The sequence below is a fragment of the Monopterus albus genome, unplaced genomic scaffold (assembly GCF_001952655.1).
Source record: "Monopterus albus unplaced genomic scaffold, M_albus_1.0 scaffold122.1, whole genome shotgun sequence".
Taxonomy (NCBI): domain Eukaryota; kingdom Metazoa; phylum Chordata; class Actinopteri; order Synbranchiformes; family Synbranchidae; genus Monopterus; species Monopterus albus.
The window spans coordinates 782,306-800,285 of NW_018128002.1; the positions used below are offsets into that span (position 1 = coordinate 782,306).

At 40.3% G+C, this 17,980-nt stretch overlaps 1 protein-coding gene across 5 annotated transcripts in view; it reads left to right on the forward strand.

Annotated features, from left to right (window-relative positions):
• Positions 1-17,980, forward strand: part of ncanb (neurocan b) — a 193,811-nt gene that overhangs the window by 6,876 nt on the left and 168,955 nt on the right. For 3 of the 5 annotated variants that reach the window (XM_020612264.1, XM_020612267.1, XM_020612268.1), the window contains exon 1: positions 15,817-15,902. The exons of 1 other annotated variant lie outside the window; for it this stretch is intronic. In XM_020612264.1, the coding sequence (XP_020467920.1) occupies positions 15,874-15,902 (29 nt within the window). In that variant the 5' untranslated portion in view covers positions 15,817-15,873. Of the gene's footprint in view, positions 1-15,816; positions 15,941-17,980 lie in introns of those variants that run through there. One more of the 5 variants, XM_020612266.1, reaches the window with a different exon arrangement.

Here is a 17,980-nt window from a genome sequence, read left to right on the forward strand (position 1 = left end):
GGTGCTGCCTTCAAAGCGCAAAGGTATTAGAGTGGATGGTGAAAGTGGGAGGGTAGCAGATGTGCGAGCAAATAAAGGCTTGAACCTTTTGCTCAAGGACTGTCCCTAAAGTGGGGCTTAGTCTGCTAAGGAACCATCACTTTATGAGGTGTAACAGTATTTATTTTGCCAACATATGCTGCATTGTTCACAAGAAAATAACATTTTAAAAATATTTCCATTCAAATTGCTTTTTACTACAAAATACAGTAAAAGCACAAATGTTTGCTTTCCAAATCATGAGAAAACCAAGTCAGTCACCCAGCCAGTCAATTCTTGCCTGACTGAATACACAGGTCACTTTTTGTGGCAGTGGATTTTCATGTGTAAGTCTGTTAAACAATTCCAATTGCGTGGCTTTGTGCAGAAGGCTCTACAGATAAATTCCCCTCGGTGGTTAGAGAAGCACTTCAGTTCTGCTCTGGCAAATTCAAAATGAACTCTTGGGGTGGCTACTGGTTCTGTTATTGTAATTAACTGTCACACTACAAAATTAATAGGGAATAAAATATAATGTGGAAAATGCAGAAAATGAAAAGACACTGCTGCAGTTGTTCAGTCTTTTGTCAGGCAAGAATGATATTAATCTGCGATTGTCTATGTTGTGGGTAAGTGTGTACTGTATGTGTGTGGCTTTGTTTGATTCTGTATATGCAAATCTGCAAAAAAATCATCTGCTTTCATCCTGATGGGGGCTTCCTGCATCTCTATCTTTTCCCTCGACTCTTCATAATAATTAATTCATGTATTTCATCATGGTTTATGGTTTAAAGTCTCAAGCACCCCCTTGTGTCCCTTCTCTGTTCACTTTCTCTGGGCTTCCCTCAGCTCTAATTAAAGAGGCTTCCTGCCTGCCTGTCCTGAGATTTACTCTTGGTGGGTAAGGCTGCAACCCTCCGATTGGCTCGTGGACCTCTTCAATAATTTTGGCTGCTGCTAGGGTTCTTCTAGTGACTGTGACTTGGCTTATATGACAGAGAGGTCTGGTCAAGAGCATTGCTATCCCCAAGTGTCCAGCTCTGTGCTCAGATTGATTTGGGACTGCTGAGTTTGATGGATCGTTTACAGCATTGGACTAGTGTCTGAGCTGCTGATCAGTGATCACTGATTTTGTGTGTGCGTTCATTAATAAATAACCACTGTTTTACTAAGACTTTTTTTTGTCTGTTTACTTTCTCTGTCCCATCATTATCCATTTTATCCTTTAAAAAAAAAAAAAACTACGGGAGGTGACAGTGGTTCAGTGGGTAAAGCAGTTGGCTGCCCACCCGAAGGTTGAAAGTTATCTCGGTGCCTGCAGTCCATGTGTTGAAGTGTCCCCCCCGTTGCCCACAAATTCCTTGTGTGTAACACACTTGGCCAATAAAGGTGATTATTCTTATTAAATTAGTGTCCCATTGGCTTAGTGGAAAGTTGCAGAGAGTGCCTTGTTTCTTAAAGTCTTAATTGTAGTAAAAAGGCCTCTCTTTGCGGATGTCCTTTCTTTGATCATGTGCTCTCATAATGCCTAACTGCTTGCTGATTTTGTCATGTACATACACCCACATGCAAACCCTCCTCAAAACTCCAAATACATCAAGCCCACAGTGAGAAAAACACACTAAGCAGACGGGGCTGCAGGCACCTCAGGCGCATGAGGCTGAGTCCTAATTGGGCCTCGTCTGAATGTGACCTTCATTGTTTTGACAGAAAGGGGATCAGAGGGAGACACTCTAAAGCTGAGGTCATCTCATTTCTTCTTCTCCAGTCTCCTCTCCTCTCCATGTCAAACCACCAGATCCAACAGTAGAGGAGGCATGTTAGAGCAACCATTAGAGTGTCCATTAGAGTGTCCATTGGAGTGTCCTGTGGAGAGTCACAGTGGATCACTGATGGAGATTCACTTCACTGAGCTATGTGTACAATAGTATGTATTTATGTGTAGTCTGATTACTAATCACCTTTATTTGGCCAAGTATGTTACACACAAGGAATTTGTTTCTGGTATAGAACCAAGGCAGACATCTGCAGTGCCAACTCTCACCAATGGCTCTAAGGACACATCGACATGTGGACTGCAGACATGGAGATTTGAACCGCTGACCCTCTGGTTGGGAGATGACTGCTCTACTCACTGAATCACAGTTGCCCCACACTATAAACATAATTAAATCTTGACAATCACCCATTATTGCCTCCTACTTCCGCTTCCTCTTTGTCTCTCTGAATGCAGTGTATCAAGGTCACAAATGAACTTTGGCATGTTTAAGAGCCCAATCCCACAATCATGTGTTTTGATTGCATTGTCTATTCTAAATGAGGATCTCAGACAGGGCAGTGCTTTCAACAACCCATCACCACACAAGCAGCAATCACAGTGCTTGTCATATGTCGTATGGATTACTACAAACAGTTTTAATTGGCTGCTGTTTCTCCCTTGACCTCATTGCTGCTGCTGTTGAAGAAGCTTCTCAGTAATAATAACACTTTTTTAAATGTAGACTGAAGTTAGCCTTGTAAACGGATTCTCAAGTTTGTGATTAGACTATAAGTACCATTTATAAATGTTTTTTTGATAGATAGTTATCTAGCTAGATAGTTAGTTCACTCTGTATTGTATGGCTGATGGCCTGGCTGGTTCTATGTTTGGGCTGAGTTTTGCTAAAACAGCCCACCTGCATGTCATCCAACAGTGATGTATGTCCAAACAACTATCGCCTTTTCCTAAAGCCAGGAGCTCAGACTGCTCATCATGTCACATCATGTCTGACTGCCAGCTCCCCAGGTCTCCCATGACATTTGCTCTTTGTATCAGCTGCCAGATAAATGAGGTGTTTGCTCTTCTTTGGCAGAGCTGTACCTTTTAGAAGATCAGTGAGGGTCGTGTCATTGGGGGAAGTGAGCTCTGTTGATGCGGCTCAGTACACAGCTCTTTAAAGGGCCAGTAGTTCAGAATGTGTTAGCCCATTAACCACAAATCATGTATGCTTTACGTTGCTGCCAACCTTTTCCTGAATCTGGCTGTAACTATATAAATCAATTTCCTACTGTGCAACATGTTTCACTACTGTATGTAATGAAAATTTACTTACAGAGCTCTAACAGTTAACATCTGTATTTCATCAGAGTGAACATTTAGTCTGGCTCTATGAGGCTGTACCGTTGATTGTATGTGATGGACAATCTGACAGTTCCCAGAAGTGAAGCCATTGAAAACTGATCACCCCCTGGTAGCTGGTTGCAGGATAGGTCATAAATCCTGCCTCTTCCATGTTAACAGATGCAACATAAGCCAAAGTTACAGATGAAATAAAATTTTCCCAGAGGTGATTTCTGTCATTTGTGATAGATATTATCATGCTGATTTGTGTATGGTAATTTTTCTGCTAAGTTTGCTTGTAATACATTATTTGATTATATAAAAAAAAGAGGTGTATTTCGGTTACCAGCTTTGATTGGCAGTGCTGTCTAGTGCTGTCACTCCACTTCTGGTCACTACTATGCAGAATCTGGTTGCAAAAAACACCATATTCATGATATTTTGGCTTTGCTTTTGCATAGTGGAGGGAAGTGTGACGCCATGTCTATTGTATACACAGTATGTACAGTCAGTGGGTTGTATTTAGTGCCTAAGTACAGCCTCATAGAGCCACTAGTTTTTGTTTGTTTGTTTGTTTGTTTGTTTTTTGTTGTTATCCAGTAGAGTTGACATGGAGCAGTGGTCTCCTGATGGACTTGAATCAGATCAGACTGTTCACTGGAAAAGAAAGCTAAAATACACATTTTCAATAACAGTTGGGAGAAATCTGTTCTGCTAATGGTTCAACCTGTGTTCGCACTACTATCCTCAGTACCTCAGTAAACAGATGTTTTAGATTCTTTTACTTCTCCATGCTACATCAACCCTCTGCTCATCCATTTATCCACTGCTCCATACTCCCTTCCCTTTTCCGTTCTATTCAATTAAACTTTCTGGCTGATCATTTACTTAACAAAGCTCCCTCCCAGCACTCCCATCATTCCACTCAGCCTCTGCATGAAAGTACACTGTGAATTAGCACCAGGTGTTTGTTTTTCCTCTCGGTAAACACTATTTAATAAGTGAAACTGGCTTAGGTGACATGCCCACCATCAGAGAGGAGGCACATTGCAGGAACAATAGTGTAACTGAAACTGGTCTGGTTAAAAAAAAGAAAAGTGTAGAAAATAAGAAAGTCCGGGCCAGTTAGTCTTAAAGACTGCTGATGCTTCAGAGCCTTCTGTGGCCTCAGGTAAACTCTCAATCTCTCATAGTCTGGATCTGGCCTTGGTTTACAGCTACAGTGCAGTTTATAGCTGTACTGTACAACTTATAGCTTCAACTGAGACTCATGATGTTCAAGCAGCCTGGGCATTTATGTTTTTTATCATCAATTAATTAATACAATGCCTATGTAAATAATGAGCATGCAAGAAGTTCATAGGACATGGGAATTATGTGTTTCTTAGCTTTTTCCCATTGTTTCTTGATTCTTAGTTTGAGTCTCTTTCACACCACCAGGGAATAATTTACCCTGAGTCTGTAACATCACATTAACAAGATATTACAAAGAAAGGCATTTATTTCTTATAATTATCACAAAATATATGCAGCACTGTAAAAGAATATAGAAACAACAGTGGAAGGAAATATCAAACACTCCATTCCCCCCAAATCCCATCTGACTCTCTTCTCATTCTTTTCCAAAATCTCATTTACAATGATGTGATATCATGTGTCATTACAGCCATGTGTATCATCTTCTGTGGACACACTGTACACTTAACACTACCTTTAAACACCCTTTCCCCACCATGGGTGCCTTGCCCCAGTGAACAGCTGCTGTACCTTTGTCTCTCAGGAAGGTAGCAGGTAATCTTCTACAGTCTTGTAGCTGTCACAATGGAATGAGAAGAAGTATCTTTTTGAAGCAGAAAATGCTCGGTCTCATATCCGGACTCGTGTTGATATCATAAAGATATACGTAGTCTGAAACATAAAATGATGTTGCCTGACAAACTGCATTTGGGGCTTAAGAAAAAAATCAAGCGAAACAACACCCATAAGTAGATTCATATTTATGTGCTTTGTATTATGTATTTAAAAGAATAGCTTGACTTTTGGGAAATATATTTGTGTGTGAGAGTTAGATGAGAATGTCAATGCCAATCTCATATCTGTGTGCTATAGAGAAAGTTATAGCTAGGAGCTTAGCATAAAGAAGCAGAATGAAAGCTCTAGCTCTTTTCGTCTGTTGGCAGCTAAGCTAACAATCCCCTGGCTGTAGTTTCATACTGTAAATTCCCATATCAAAGGTGCTATTCAAATAAGGGCAGAGCCTCAACTAGCTCAGGCCAACAAACAAATAGAGGCCAGGTAATGGCATTTCTGTTTGGACACAACTGTTGTGCTGATAGAATTAGTTCTGTGGAAAAGTATGTAACATAAAATTTATCAAGACAACAGGTAAATATGGAGGACATTTTGTTTTTACATTAATGTGAAAACAAATTATGAATAAAAGATTTGTCTAATACCGCATAAAGACTAATTTTGCAAGTGAAGTAACTCTTAAGAATTTACAGTTTTTAAAAGATATAAATAACAGTAGTAGTCATCCTCTCTAACTCAAGAAAGCAAAAATGCATATTTCCACTTCTGTTGTGCTGAAACACTCTGTCCTTTATCAGCTGCAATGCTATCATGACATGTTATAAGCTGATCCTGACACTTAACACTTTCCTCAGGTCACTGTGTGTGAAGAGTCTGTAGAAGGTGCTGAGCTGCTGTCAGGGGCACATTACCCTCATCACTGGCTGGAATATACAGTATGTCTTGTTTCTTAGATTTTTTTTCCTTCACTTCTTTGAGATTTACCTCTTCCTTTGAATCCCTCTTAACCTCCATCCAGTTTCCACTTCCTTCATTCCTTCAGCAATAGTGACATAGTACAGTCAGAGCTGAGGGAAAAGAAGAAAAAATGGGGAAAACATTTTTTATGAATTTGTAGAAATGTGAATTCAAAGACAGATGTTTGCCACTCCCTTTCATTAAATTGTGCTTTTAAAAAAAAAGATATTCTATCATCTGATTTAACTAAACATTTTCATGGGCATTTTAATAATTGAACATGTGTGATGCAGCCATTAAAATCAAGTATGCCCCTGGGTTCCTAGCATGGCATCTGGGGAAAGTTAGGGAATTGCTTGAACAGTTGGCTGCACTGACAGGACAGCACCAATCAGGGCTTGATGGGTGATGGTAGGCTAGGAAGTATGAGCTCAGGGACAGAGCTGATAAACACACATTCTTAAATATTACTGCTATTCTTACCCATTGTTGTTTTTGAAATGTGAAAAGCAGGTTGTCTTTTTCCACCCCATCTTCAGGTAATTACAGACCTCATCTGTAATTTAACTCAGCTGATGTTGCGGGATCCGTTTGATGCATGACTCCTCCATCAGTATCACAGATCATACCTGTAAAGTCCTACTACAGTGGCAATGCATGAGGACAGCTGAGAGCCTGTGGCTGTGTGTGGTTGCAATGAGGTGTGTGTAATTAGCCAAAGCAGCATGACAAGTTGCTGCAGGTGCATAGGAGATGAAGGTAAATGAGCCAGGAGAGAGGTCAGAGGAGAGGAAAAGTTATTATAACCTATAAAATTCAAAGTTGATCCAGTTTTGTGCATTATTTATACCAAAATGAAATAAAGCAATATCTGAAGTCTTTCTTTATATACACTATATATCCCACTATAGTTCTCATTAACTCTGGATAAGCAGTGTTTTGAGAACTGCTGCAGCACTGAGAATAAATATCAAACTAGTGCACAAAGCTATACAGTATGAATCAGTCAGTTGTTTGTGCTGCCATGAGTCCAGGTGGAAGAGGTGGAGGTTAACATTTATGATAAGAGTACTTAATTGCTCCAATTTAGCCACTAAGTGTTGAGTTGGAACAGAGAGCTGACACCTGCACACACAAAGAAAAAGAAAAGAGGAAGAGTGAAAGCAAGAGCGGAGGTGAGGGAGGTATTGACTGTGTCATTTTTAAGCAGTACATAAACTAACAATGAATCAAGGTTATTTATGCTCATAAATAATAATAATCACCTTTATTTGGCCAAGTATGTTACACACAAGGAATTTGTTTCCAGTACAGAACCAGGGCAGCCATCTGCGGCGCCAACTCAACCGATGGCTCTAACCATCGGGGGCAACAGGGGGTTCAGTGTCTTGCCCAAGGTCACTTCGACACGTGGACTGTAGGCACCGAGATTCAAACCTCTGATCCTCCGGTTGGGAAACGACTGCTCTACTCACTGAACCACAGTCGCCCCCAAGTGAAACAAGTAATGTTACTCTAAGGAAGCAGCATTGTTTCATCTTGTAGCTCATACTGACTGTATAGCATGGGGATATGGGAGTATATGAGCATGTGGGCACTGAGGGAAATCCTGACAGACCCCTGGAGGGAGACCATCACAGTTTCTTCTTCTGCCAAGACACTCATCAATGGTCCCATAGAAAGGGAGGAACAGCAGCAGGAAATGGGATGGAGAGTGAGAGAGGGAAAAGAAACATTAGAGAAAAGACACAGAACAGCAAAAACTAGTAGAGCCACATGAAATAGGTACAGTTTTCCCCTCAGCTTCCAGATGTAAAATATTTAAGAGGTGCATCCATTGCAACAAAATCTTCTTATCACCTTAGCCAGATTGTTATCAGTGACATTAGCAATATAGCTGTATAAATAGCAGCGTTGGTTGCTCGGTCAGTCGTTCACCACTTTTGTCCAGACTGAAATATCACAACTACTTGGTGTATTTTCATGAAATCTGGTAGAGGTGGTACAAATACTAGGGACTTTGTTGATCACCTTACTTTTGCCATCTGGTGTCATCAGCAGATCACAGTTTTCATTTAGCCAGCATATCTCATGATGATGATAGATTGGCACTGTCCTGATGTTGAAACCTAATCTGGGTGTGGTGTTCGGGTTTTTTATACCCAGTTTCACTTTTTAGCTAAAGAAAAAAGATACAAGTTATTTTTTGAGGCTCAAACTCAATGGTCTTGGCTCATTTTGTGTGAAGAACATATATCAGAAAACATTTTCAACTAGAAAATGTGTATGGATGCTGAGTGCTGAAACATCGCCCTGAAAATGCTGAACATTTTTACACCTGAATGCGTTTGCTAGCTATAAGTATGCTGAATTTGGAATTTCCCCATTTATTTGAATGAGGAAAGATTTTCAAAATAAAACTAAATATTTCAATCACCGTGTGTTCAACTTGTGCTGTGCAAACAGTCCTGAATGTTTGAAATTACTGAGCTTCAAATAAAAATCATTTGTAAATTTGTTGTTTTTTTTTCCAATCATCTAACAAAAATTTGCATAACACAGTTTTAACCCTTATGTAATGTAATCTAACAAAGGTAAAGGGCAAATGTAAACATCTGTTGATTATTAGAGTTGATTATTACATTGTTTTAGATTAAAATTATCTTTAGAGGTTACAGAGCCTTGGTTTTCTATCCAGACCTTTGTATTGTCCAGTAACCTTGGGGATCCTGGTGTTATTCGATCTAAAATTACAAATCACTTGTCTGTGGATTTGATTTCCTCATAATCAAAATTGGAAATACTTTTCCAACTTAAACAAGACTTTAAATTCTAAATATAAATCAGAAACTGACATTTTTTTAAGCTCGCTTTGCCACTTTTGTAAAATCCAATCTTTCAGATATTGCTTCACAGTTAATGACAGCCGGGTAATTATTATAACATACACTGCTTGGTCTGTAAGAGCCACAGTGACACATATACATCAGAGTTATAAATAAGTAATAAATAAAAATAAAAATACAAATAAACAGTTATACATTAAGCTATTACATTAGAAGATGGGAATGAAGATAAAGTTGCAGAATAAGGAATGAAAGATAATACTTAAGAAGATATATGTGTGAAGAAAAGCTGAAAGAGAAGAATGGAGAAACAAATTTAAACAATACAAGTAGGGCATCATCCAGAGAAATTGGTCACTCTAAAGGTCTCTATCTTAAACTATTGTGTATGAGTGGGCTTTCATGTAACAGATGGCTAAGTGCCTTGAATCTCTGTCCCACCAGGCTGGCCAGATAACAATGAGAAAGATGGTGTTAACTTTACATGCTGCCTCTCCTCCTAATTCATCTCCAATTAAAAAAAAAAAATTCTGCTCATTTATTTTATACCTGGCCTTGTCTTCTTCGCTTCCTCCTGCTATTTTCTATTCCTTCACCTGAATGAGGCCTTGTTTGTCATTAGTTCAGTGGTGTTTGTGTATGGGTGTACATGTTTGTGTATGTATGCACACGTGGCCATGTAATCTCTTATTTAGAGTATCATACAGGAAAAGATTTAACATCGGTCATGTAAGAACCAGGGGATGATTAAATCCTGGCAAAAAAGGAATTAAGGGGCACTTTCCTGCCATCATCTTTGTAGTGTGACCAGGATTTACCTGCAGTGTCACTGAAGGTGGCTGCACTGTGCTGCCACTGTCATTAATAATCACTAGCCTTCAGGAAGATTTATGCTGCCAAGAGCTTGTTGGCTCAAAACACTTAAGCATTACACATGACACTGAGGGCCTGATACACAATGGGCTAATACCTCTGCACACCAGCATCAATGCTATGGAACAACAATAAGAACAATAAGCTATTATTTAAAATGAGAAGGACAAGATACATTTTAACATGACTGATGACTTGTCATAAAGTTGAATTACATTTGGTGACTGCAATGTGCAATTAAAACTTTTTCTTTTTATTTGTTTGGTTTATATTTTTATAAATTAGCACCTCAGCAGCTGTGCTCTACTCTCTGGGACTTGTGTGTGTGTTTATATGATGTGAAGTGTAATTGGTAAAACATCAATTCTGTTGAGTCATCAAAAGAAAACAGCATTTTGGAGTGAATTGCTTTAGATCTGCAATGTTGAAATCATTCTCATTTAGTTCTTCTCCACCTCTTCTCTCGAGGAGAAGGCAAAATATAATAAATGTGATCAAATTTACAAGCCGCTTACACTGTTCTCCACTGGTAAAGCAGGTTAATTTGCTTCCAATAAAGCAGCAGTAGGAACTAAATCACTTTATTACTTTGCATTCAGACCAGAGTGCCTTAAGTCTTTTCTTGAATTTTCTTCTAAGGGTGGACTTTATGACTGGTTCTAATTTTCCCTGGTCAGTTGTTAGGTTGCAGGTACTAATCTGTTTCATTGCATTAACTCAGATGATAAGGCCAATTGAGAGATTGTACAAAAAGAAAAGTGTTTTAGTGCTGCAGCACAGCATTCCCAAAATTCGTAAATTGCTGGATGAAAAATGGAAGATTATGCATACATTATGCTTGGTGCACAATAGAAGATTTTCAAATATTAACCAATGTAAAAACCAATGTGGGAGATCCACAGACATAATGACAGATTTAATTGCTTTTTAATATTGTAATCTTAAGATGATTCAATAAAGATGCTAGACCACACATTTGCCATTTTTCAGTTTCAGAGTGGCAATGTCAGGGATTTGGGATCTCACAGAAGTTTTCGCCATCAAATGTGACTACAGAACAAAACGGACATGGAGGTGGGCAGCTGTCACACACTTGTCTATGATAAACTGTGTACTGAGGGAAAAAAAGAGTAGAAAACAGTGTGACTGAAAACATGGCTGACAAGATAGTCTGACAAGTTTATTGATAGTTTCAAGCAAGGCTAACAAGGCTAATGCAAGCTACTGCTACAGTTGGTGATGCTTCTTGGTTGGCTCATTCTCAGTGGGTACATCTCATGACTTAAGATCATTCTTCCCAGTAGGCCAAGGACGTAGAACGTTTCAAGTCTCTTTAATCAACTCTGAGGAGCGAGGAGTGAGAACAGTCCTGGAGGAGCCATGACTGACATCATTTGTGGAAGTTTTTTGTGAACTGACACATCCCTTTATCAAAAGTCAGTTGGTGGCTGGATGCGTCAGATGAAGTATCTGAGGGATGTCTCAGGTCATTAATAACATGTTTCCTTGAGTCATTTTGCCTCTCATTTTTCTCATATCTTACATGGATGGGACTAAGACATCTGTCCTTGAGGATGGAGGCAGCTTTCCTACGCACCCTGTGGTGGTAAATGCTCTGCAGAGAGGGCAGTGGAATCCTGGTGATCTTCTCTGCAGTCTTTACCACTCTCTGCAGGCGCTTGCGGTCCATAGCAGTAGTGCTGCCGTACCAGACAGTGATGCAGCTGGTCAAGATGCTCTCAATGATGCAGCTGTAGAGGTGGCTGAGGATCCCAGGTGACATGCCAAACCTCCTCAGCCTCCTCAGGAAGTACAACTGCTGTTGGGCCTTCTTGACCAGCTGTGTGGTGTTAAGTGTCCAAGTGAGGTCCTCACTGATGTGGACACCCAGGTATTTGAAGCTGCTCACCCTCTCCACTTTGAGCTCCCGGATGAACAGCGGCCAATGAGATCTCCTCTCCTTCCTCATGTCCACTATCATCTCCTTCATCTTGTCTGTGTTAAGGGTGAGATTATTGTCGGAGCCTCCGTTCGACTCCCCCATCTGCCTCATCTCCGCTTATTGTTATTGGAAGATTGGAAGAGTTCTTTGCCAGGGGTCAGCATGGCATTGTCTTGCCATAGCATGTTAGCTCTGGGTGAGAGTCCAATGTACTCGGGTCAGAATCTCCAAAAACTGCACTCTCTTAGCATTAACAAAGTCGCCCAGTCATAAAAAAAGTTTGCGGTCTTTACTGTTGCTTTACCACGGCACAAATGAGCAAAAAAGAGACAAAAGAGAAACAACCTGACTCTCAGTGAACTGTGATGTCGCACACCTAGGAACGCCATCTTTGCGCCACATGTTGTTCACATGTTGGTAATATTTGGGAAGTACAGTCCGTAGATTCCAGTGATTAAAGTCACCTGTGGTGATAAATACAGCATTGGGGTGAGCCGTCTCTAGCACACTGATGACGTCGTGGAGTTTGCTGTGAGCCATCCAGGGATTAGCTCTTGGACTAATATACACAGCAGCCAGAAACATAGTGTGAATTATAGCACAGCATTTTCTTATTTCCCATTATGTTGTAATCCTAGCCCTTAGCTCATCCAATTTGTTTTCCAGAGACTGTACGTTAGCTAGAAAGAGGCTGGGTAGTGGTGGTCAGGTAGCGTGAGCTTTTAGCCTAGCATGGAGCCCTCCTCTCTTGCCCCATTTGCATCTCCATCTGTGGGTTGCTCTCCTGATTTCAGCCTGCTCACTCGTGCCTGGTGCTTCGGGGGCTTCCTGGGGGTGATGGTGATTGTAGCTCCGGTGGTATGAAACCAGTAAATTCCCAGTGGCTGTGTGAGTTGGCGATATCCAGCATTGCCTGTCTCTCGTATGTTAGCAGTACATGACATTTGTGCACTGCAGAAAGAGAAACAAGTTTCATCTTTGGGATTTGAAATCGGGGAGACTCTGAGCCAGTCAGTAGCACTAAGATTCTGTCTGTAAACCCCCCACACTACAAGATCATTTGGGCAAATAATTAGTTCCAGTCATCCTCAGCATTATTGTAATACATTTATAAAATACAGACATCTATATGTGCAGTGTAAACCTTTACAACTGCAGCCACAAGCACATATTGCAAGTAACTGCCCACTTTGTACGTGAAATACAGAGGCCGTATGATGACGTTAAAACTTCTCATGTGTGCAGGTTGATGAAGAAACATCTGGGATCCAAAGGCTGCCAATTACTGATACATACAATGATAGAGCTGAGGTGATCAAAGACCTGCTTGATGTGGCCTGGCCTCTTTGTTCCTGTCTCAGGGGATGGGGGAAGGAGATTGGGGGCATGGTGCCTTGCTGCATCTGGTTCACACTCAAAGGGCTTCTCATTCATGGCTTACATAAATGCACAGGTTTGTCCAGATCAAAAAACAAACACAAATTAAATGCACATGGTTGAACACAAACTTGCACGCACATTTATGAACACCATCACAGCTGTGCATGCAGTCAGGGTATGTGCACATAAGGCTTCAAACAGTCTAAAGCTGATATTATGTGCTTTCCCATCATGCTGCTAGAGAGACCTTCTGGGCCCAAGTGGTGATCACCGTACTGGAGATTGATTCCGACTTTTGCTGCTAATTATTTTTCGCAGCCATTTGAACTGTCTGTTGAAATCCAATTATCAGGCAGCCTGTGTAGTTTACAAGACTGGGGCAGCATCAAGGGGAGGGGAGGGGAGGATTGGGAGGGCTGAGAGAGAGATAGCAAGTTGTGGGGAAACGCTGGCTGTGAGATATGAGGAAAACCTTAATATGAGATGCTTAGAAACACTTGTTTACTTTGAATGTGGGCTATGGCTTCCAAACCTTTCTTGTCGACAGATAAAGGCACAAGCTTAAAAGAACAGTTTCTTGGAAATATACTTATTTGCTTTCTGAGAGAGAGTTACATGAGAAGATTAATACTACCCTGATGTTTCTTAAATACAAGGCTACAGCCGAGAGCGTTTTATATTATTATTTTTGGTCCAAGAGTAACAAAACTAACAGTTCTCCTAAGGCTCAGTAATGAACCCATAATCTGGTTTAAGTTGTACAAAAACCAAAGTGTAGAACTACAATTCCATTACAGTTCCCAACTGCGAAATAGTCTTGCATGTATCCCGCCAGTTAAATAGCAAATTGTCGTCTTTTTGTACAGGTAAAATTGACCAGCTATAACGTGATAATTTGTGATCTTTAGAAGTGCTGATAGTGGGATTTTGTTACCTCTGGACGGAGCCAGGCTAGCTGTTTCCCCTTGTTTCCAGTCTTTGTGTTAAGCTAAGCTAACTGGTCACACCTTGATAATGTACTTGGAGAAATATCAGTGGTTAATATATTCTCATGCTGTAAAACTCTGCCAGAGAGCTAATAAACATGTTTTCCAAAATGTTCCTTTAAAGAGCACCTATCTTAACTCATAATAGTGTCAAAGTGAAAGAAGCCTCTCGCTACCTCCATTGTCAATTACAAATTAAACCGATGGCAGGGTTTAATTTTAAGACTGCAGCAGGGTGTAAAGCACATAGTTTGTTTTTAATGGATCCCTCAGGTAGCAGACTGACTTTTTCATAATGACACTGCAAAAACAGCCTAAACCTAACAATCATGTGCACTTCAGATGAAACTGCGCCCCTCTGAGTGAAATGTCAATTTGTGTTGGCTGCCTCGGCTTGATTTATAGAGCGTGTGCACAGTGTAGGTGGCCTGCTGCATGCTCAGTATCTCACTCTCAGAAATACACACACACACATTCTGAAATTAGTTGTCATGTCTGGATATGGTGAGTTGCTAGGGACCCAGCAGGTAGCCTCGTGTTTTCAGACAGATAGGGCCAGGGCTGGAGTAGGAACCAGATAAATAAGTAAATAAACCTTGGCCTCAGGCAGGTCTCATCAATTCTGATGCTCCCAAATGAGTGTGCACCTGAGAATCCATAACTTGGGGGATCCAGTTTGTCTCCATATAAGACCAGGGGCTCGTGCTCTGTCTGGACTGTGGTGCTGGAAATAACCAGGCTTCACTTTCAAGCCCCTGCCAGCATCTCTTACTCTCTATTCTTGCCTTTCCTAAATCTTTCTTGTTCCTGTCCTCTGCACCCTCCATGGCTTCACTTTCACCAGCGCCTCGCTCCTTCGTCACCCTCCTTATTTACACTTTAACAGCACCCTTGCTGTTTTGTCACATCTGTAACAGGAGACTGGATATATCTGCAGACTTTCTTGACTCATTAGGCATTCGAAGTATGATTAATTAACTAGAAAAATGCATTTCCTGAAGAAAATGCATGTGGATGCTGACTGCTGAAGGATTGCCATGAAAATGTTGAAATGCCTGAAATCAATTGTTGAAACAGCTGAAGGATGAGAAGAAATGGCTGAAGTTCTTTGTTGAAATAGCAGAAGGATGAGATGCAATGCTGAACAATTGTGGAAGATGAAAAATGTTGAATAACTATGAAAAGTGAAAAAAGTTGAATAATTATGTGAGATGAAATCAAAAGCTGTAGTTTGGAAGTTATTCTCTAAAAAATCTGAGCGATTAAAAACACCACTGAAACATTGGAAGGTATAGTGCCAAAATGAAGTAGAAATAAAATTGATAAAATTTGTAAAAAGACCTTCAAGTAAACTTAAATAGTGATCTGGGCTTTTATTTTGAAAAACCAGTATGTCATGGGGCCCTTATGTGAGCTTAAGAAACAATCAGGTTCTTTTATTTTTGACAATCTGGCATGTTTTGGCACCTTCATTTGAACATAATTTGCAATCTGACGTGCTTTGGGGCCTTCATAACACCTTAATTTGTAATCAGGGGCTTTTATTTTGATGATCCAGCACATTTGGGGGCCTTCATGTGAGCTTAAGAAACAATCTGGGGCTTTTATTTTGGAAATCCGGCATGTTATTGGGCCTTCATATAAACTTAATTTATGATCTGGGCTTTTATTTAGAAAATCCCGCATGCATGTAATATGCATGTATGCAATAGTAGCAGGTGAGGACACGTATCATGGATCACAAGACACTCAGGTAACAGATACTGATTGACTGCATGTCAGTTAGAGAGAGAGTGTGTGTAGAGGTGAAATGGGCGACCAAAAGTAGCAGGTGCATCCTTAGCTGATTAAGTGACTCAGCAGTCTGAGCACTATCCAGCAGATTTCAGTGAAACATGGGCTTTGAACAATGGACGACAGAAGAAAAACTATAAGTCTTATCGAAAATATCTCTTCACTATGAGCAGCAGGAGGCTTCAACGAAAATGGTGATCACCTCTATGTCAAAATATTCCACAAAATGAAGGTGATGTACAAATATCCTCACTTTTCCTTCGGGGGGATTTTCAGAATCATTTTTTTCAATGGCAGTCTATGGAGGAGTGAGGTGGCACCCTCTCTGGAATGTGCTATGTCATTCTTCCTATCCCAATAACAAGGGCATTTTCTGATTCCTCTCAATTTTCTCAACCATTTTCATGTATAATTTGTGTGTGAAAGCTTAAGGTTGGCAGAATAAGAGCAGAAAACAAGCTGAAAAACTGTGAAAAGGCTGAAGGACAGAGCTAGAGGGTGGGTCATGTGACACACTCTTAACAGAGAAATTTCTAAAATCACCATGAAAGGTAAACTGTGAGAATTTCAAAACTGTAAAAAGTATCAAAAAGCTGAATACAAGTTGAATTAGCTGAAGATTTGCTGAATTGTTTAAAGGTTGAATGGTTTTTCTAGCTGAAAGTATGCGGAACTGGTTAGGGCTGAAAGAGAAGGAAGATTTGAAGAGTTTGCCATGCATTTGAAACAATCTGTTCTGAACAAAACTGAATATTTTTTGTTCAAATCACCCCTGTTGCCTTAGTGACAACTTGCTGTTAGCTGTGGATGGTTTTTAGCCATTTGCAGTTCACTGTCTTCACTTTAAGGCATGGTTGTCCATGAGCCTTGCCTCCTCACTGATGCAGTTTTGTGGCAAAAAGTTCAGTCTGGTTTAGCTTTTTCCACAACACAATGTGACGTGTTACTGAAGTAAGGCACTGTGTTGGCCAGTCACTTATGTACATGCCAGCGCACATTTCTGGTGGATTACTTTGTATTGTGAATGCTTAATTTCTACTGTTCACCCAAGAGTGTCATGTCAAAATACAAAATTGATTGAGGTAGCTCAAGATGGTTTGTGAATATGGCCTTGGCAGGGAGTAGTGACCACATCACCAAGTGAGGGAATTTTATAGAAATCTTGGAGCATTCCAGCGAGTATTCACTGTGTTTAGCTGAAGAATGATGTATTCTTGTTAGATTGCTTTGTGACTTGAACACAGTCCTGTTGTCCTTAACCCTATAAAACCATTTATATCGTATATTTGCTACGTGAGTTTCTGAGCAAAAAAAAATTGCCCAAAATGCCCATGGATCAAATGTGATACAAAAAAATATGGCACATTTATTCCTATATGCCTTGACTGTCTGTCTATGCATAAATGGCAAATAAAGATGTTGAATCTTGAATTTTTGGGGGGATTTTGTTAAAAAGTTTAATAAACATCTCAGTTTCTCAGTGAGGCTTGATGGCATAACGAGAGAAGTGCAGGAATGAGGAAAAGGAGGGAATGTGGTAGGGAAGAGAAATGAGTATTCACTGTGTTTAGCTGAAGAATGATGTATTCTTGTTAGATTGCTTTGTGACTTGAACAGAGTCCAGTTGTCCTTAATACAGTGCACACACATAGGATATATCCTGCCCCCACAAGTATGGCATACAACACCATCTGTCTGTCTGTATCTTGGTGACTAGATGGATGTCTATCTGGCAGTCACTGATGCTGTGATTGTGATGAGATGCAGACTGATTTAACCACCCATCAAAGCAGCAGATTACTCTTGCCACTGGGCTTTTGTGTGCATCTCTTTGTGTGTGTGTGTGTGTGTGTGTTTGCTTGTTGATCCAAAGGACACAGAGTCCACAGGCACATATGTTTCCCAGTGTGTAATCTGTTTGTGAGATGAGTTAATGAGCAGTATAAAAAGGATTGGATTGAATTTGGTTGAAACGCTGAGATATTGGACAGGAGAGGAAAAACACACCCTGACTGGATCCATCCATCCATTTTCTGCTACTTATGCAAGGTTGGGTTGCAGTGGCAGCAGTTTCAGAAAGGTAGTCCAGGCATCCTTCTTCTAGCAACATTTTCCAATTCCTCCTGGGGCATATTCTCAAGCCTCTTACCATGTTGCAAAGAGAGACATAGAGGAGAAAAACAAATACTGTACATCATAATATAATCATACATATAGTAATTATTTAACATGTAATATTGAAAATGCACTTTTAACTTACATCTATAATGAT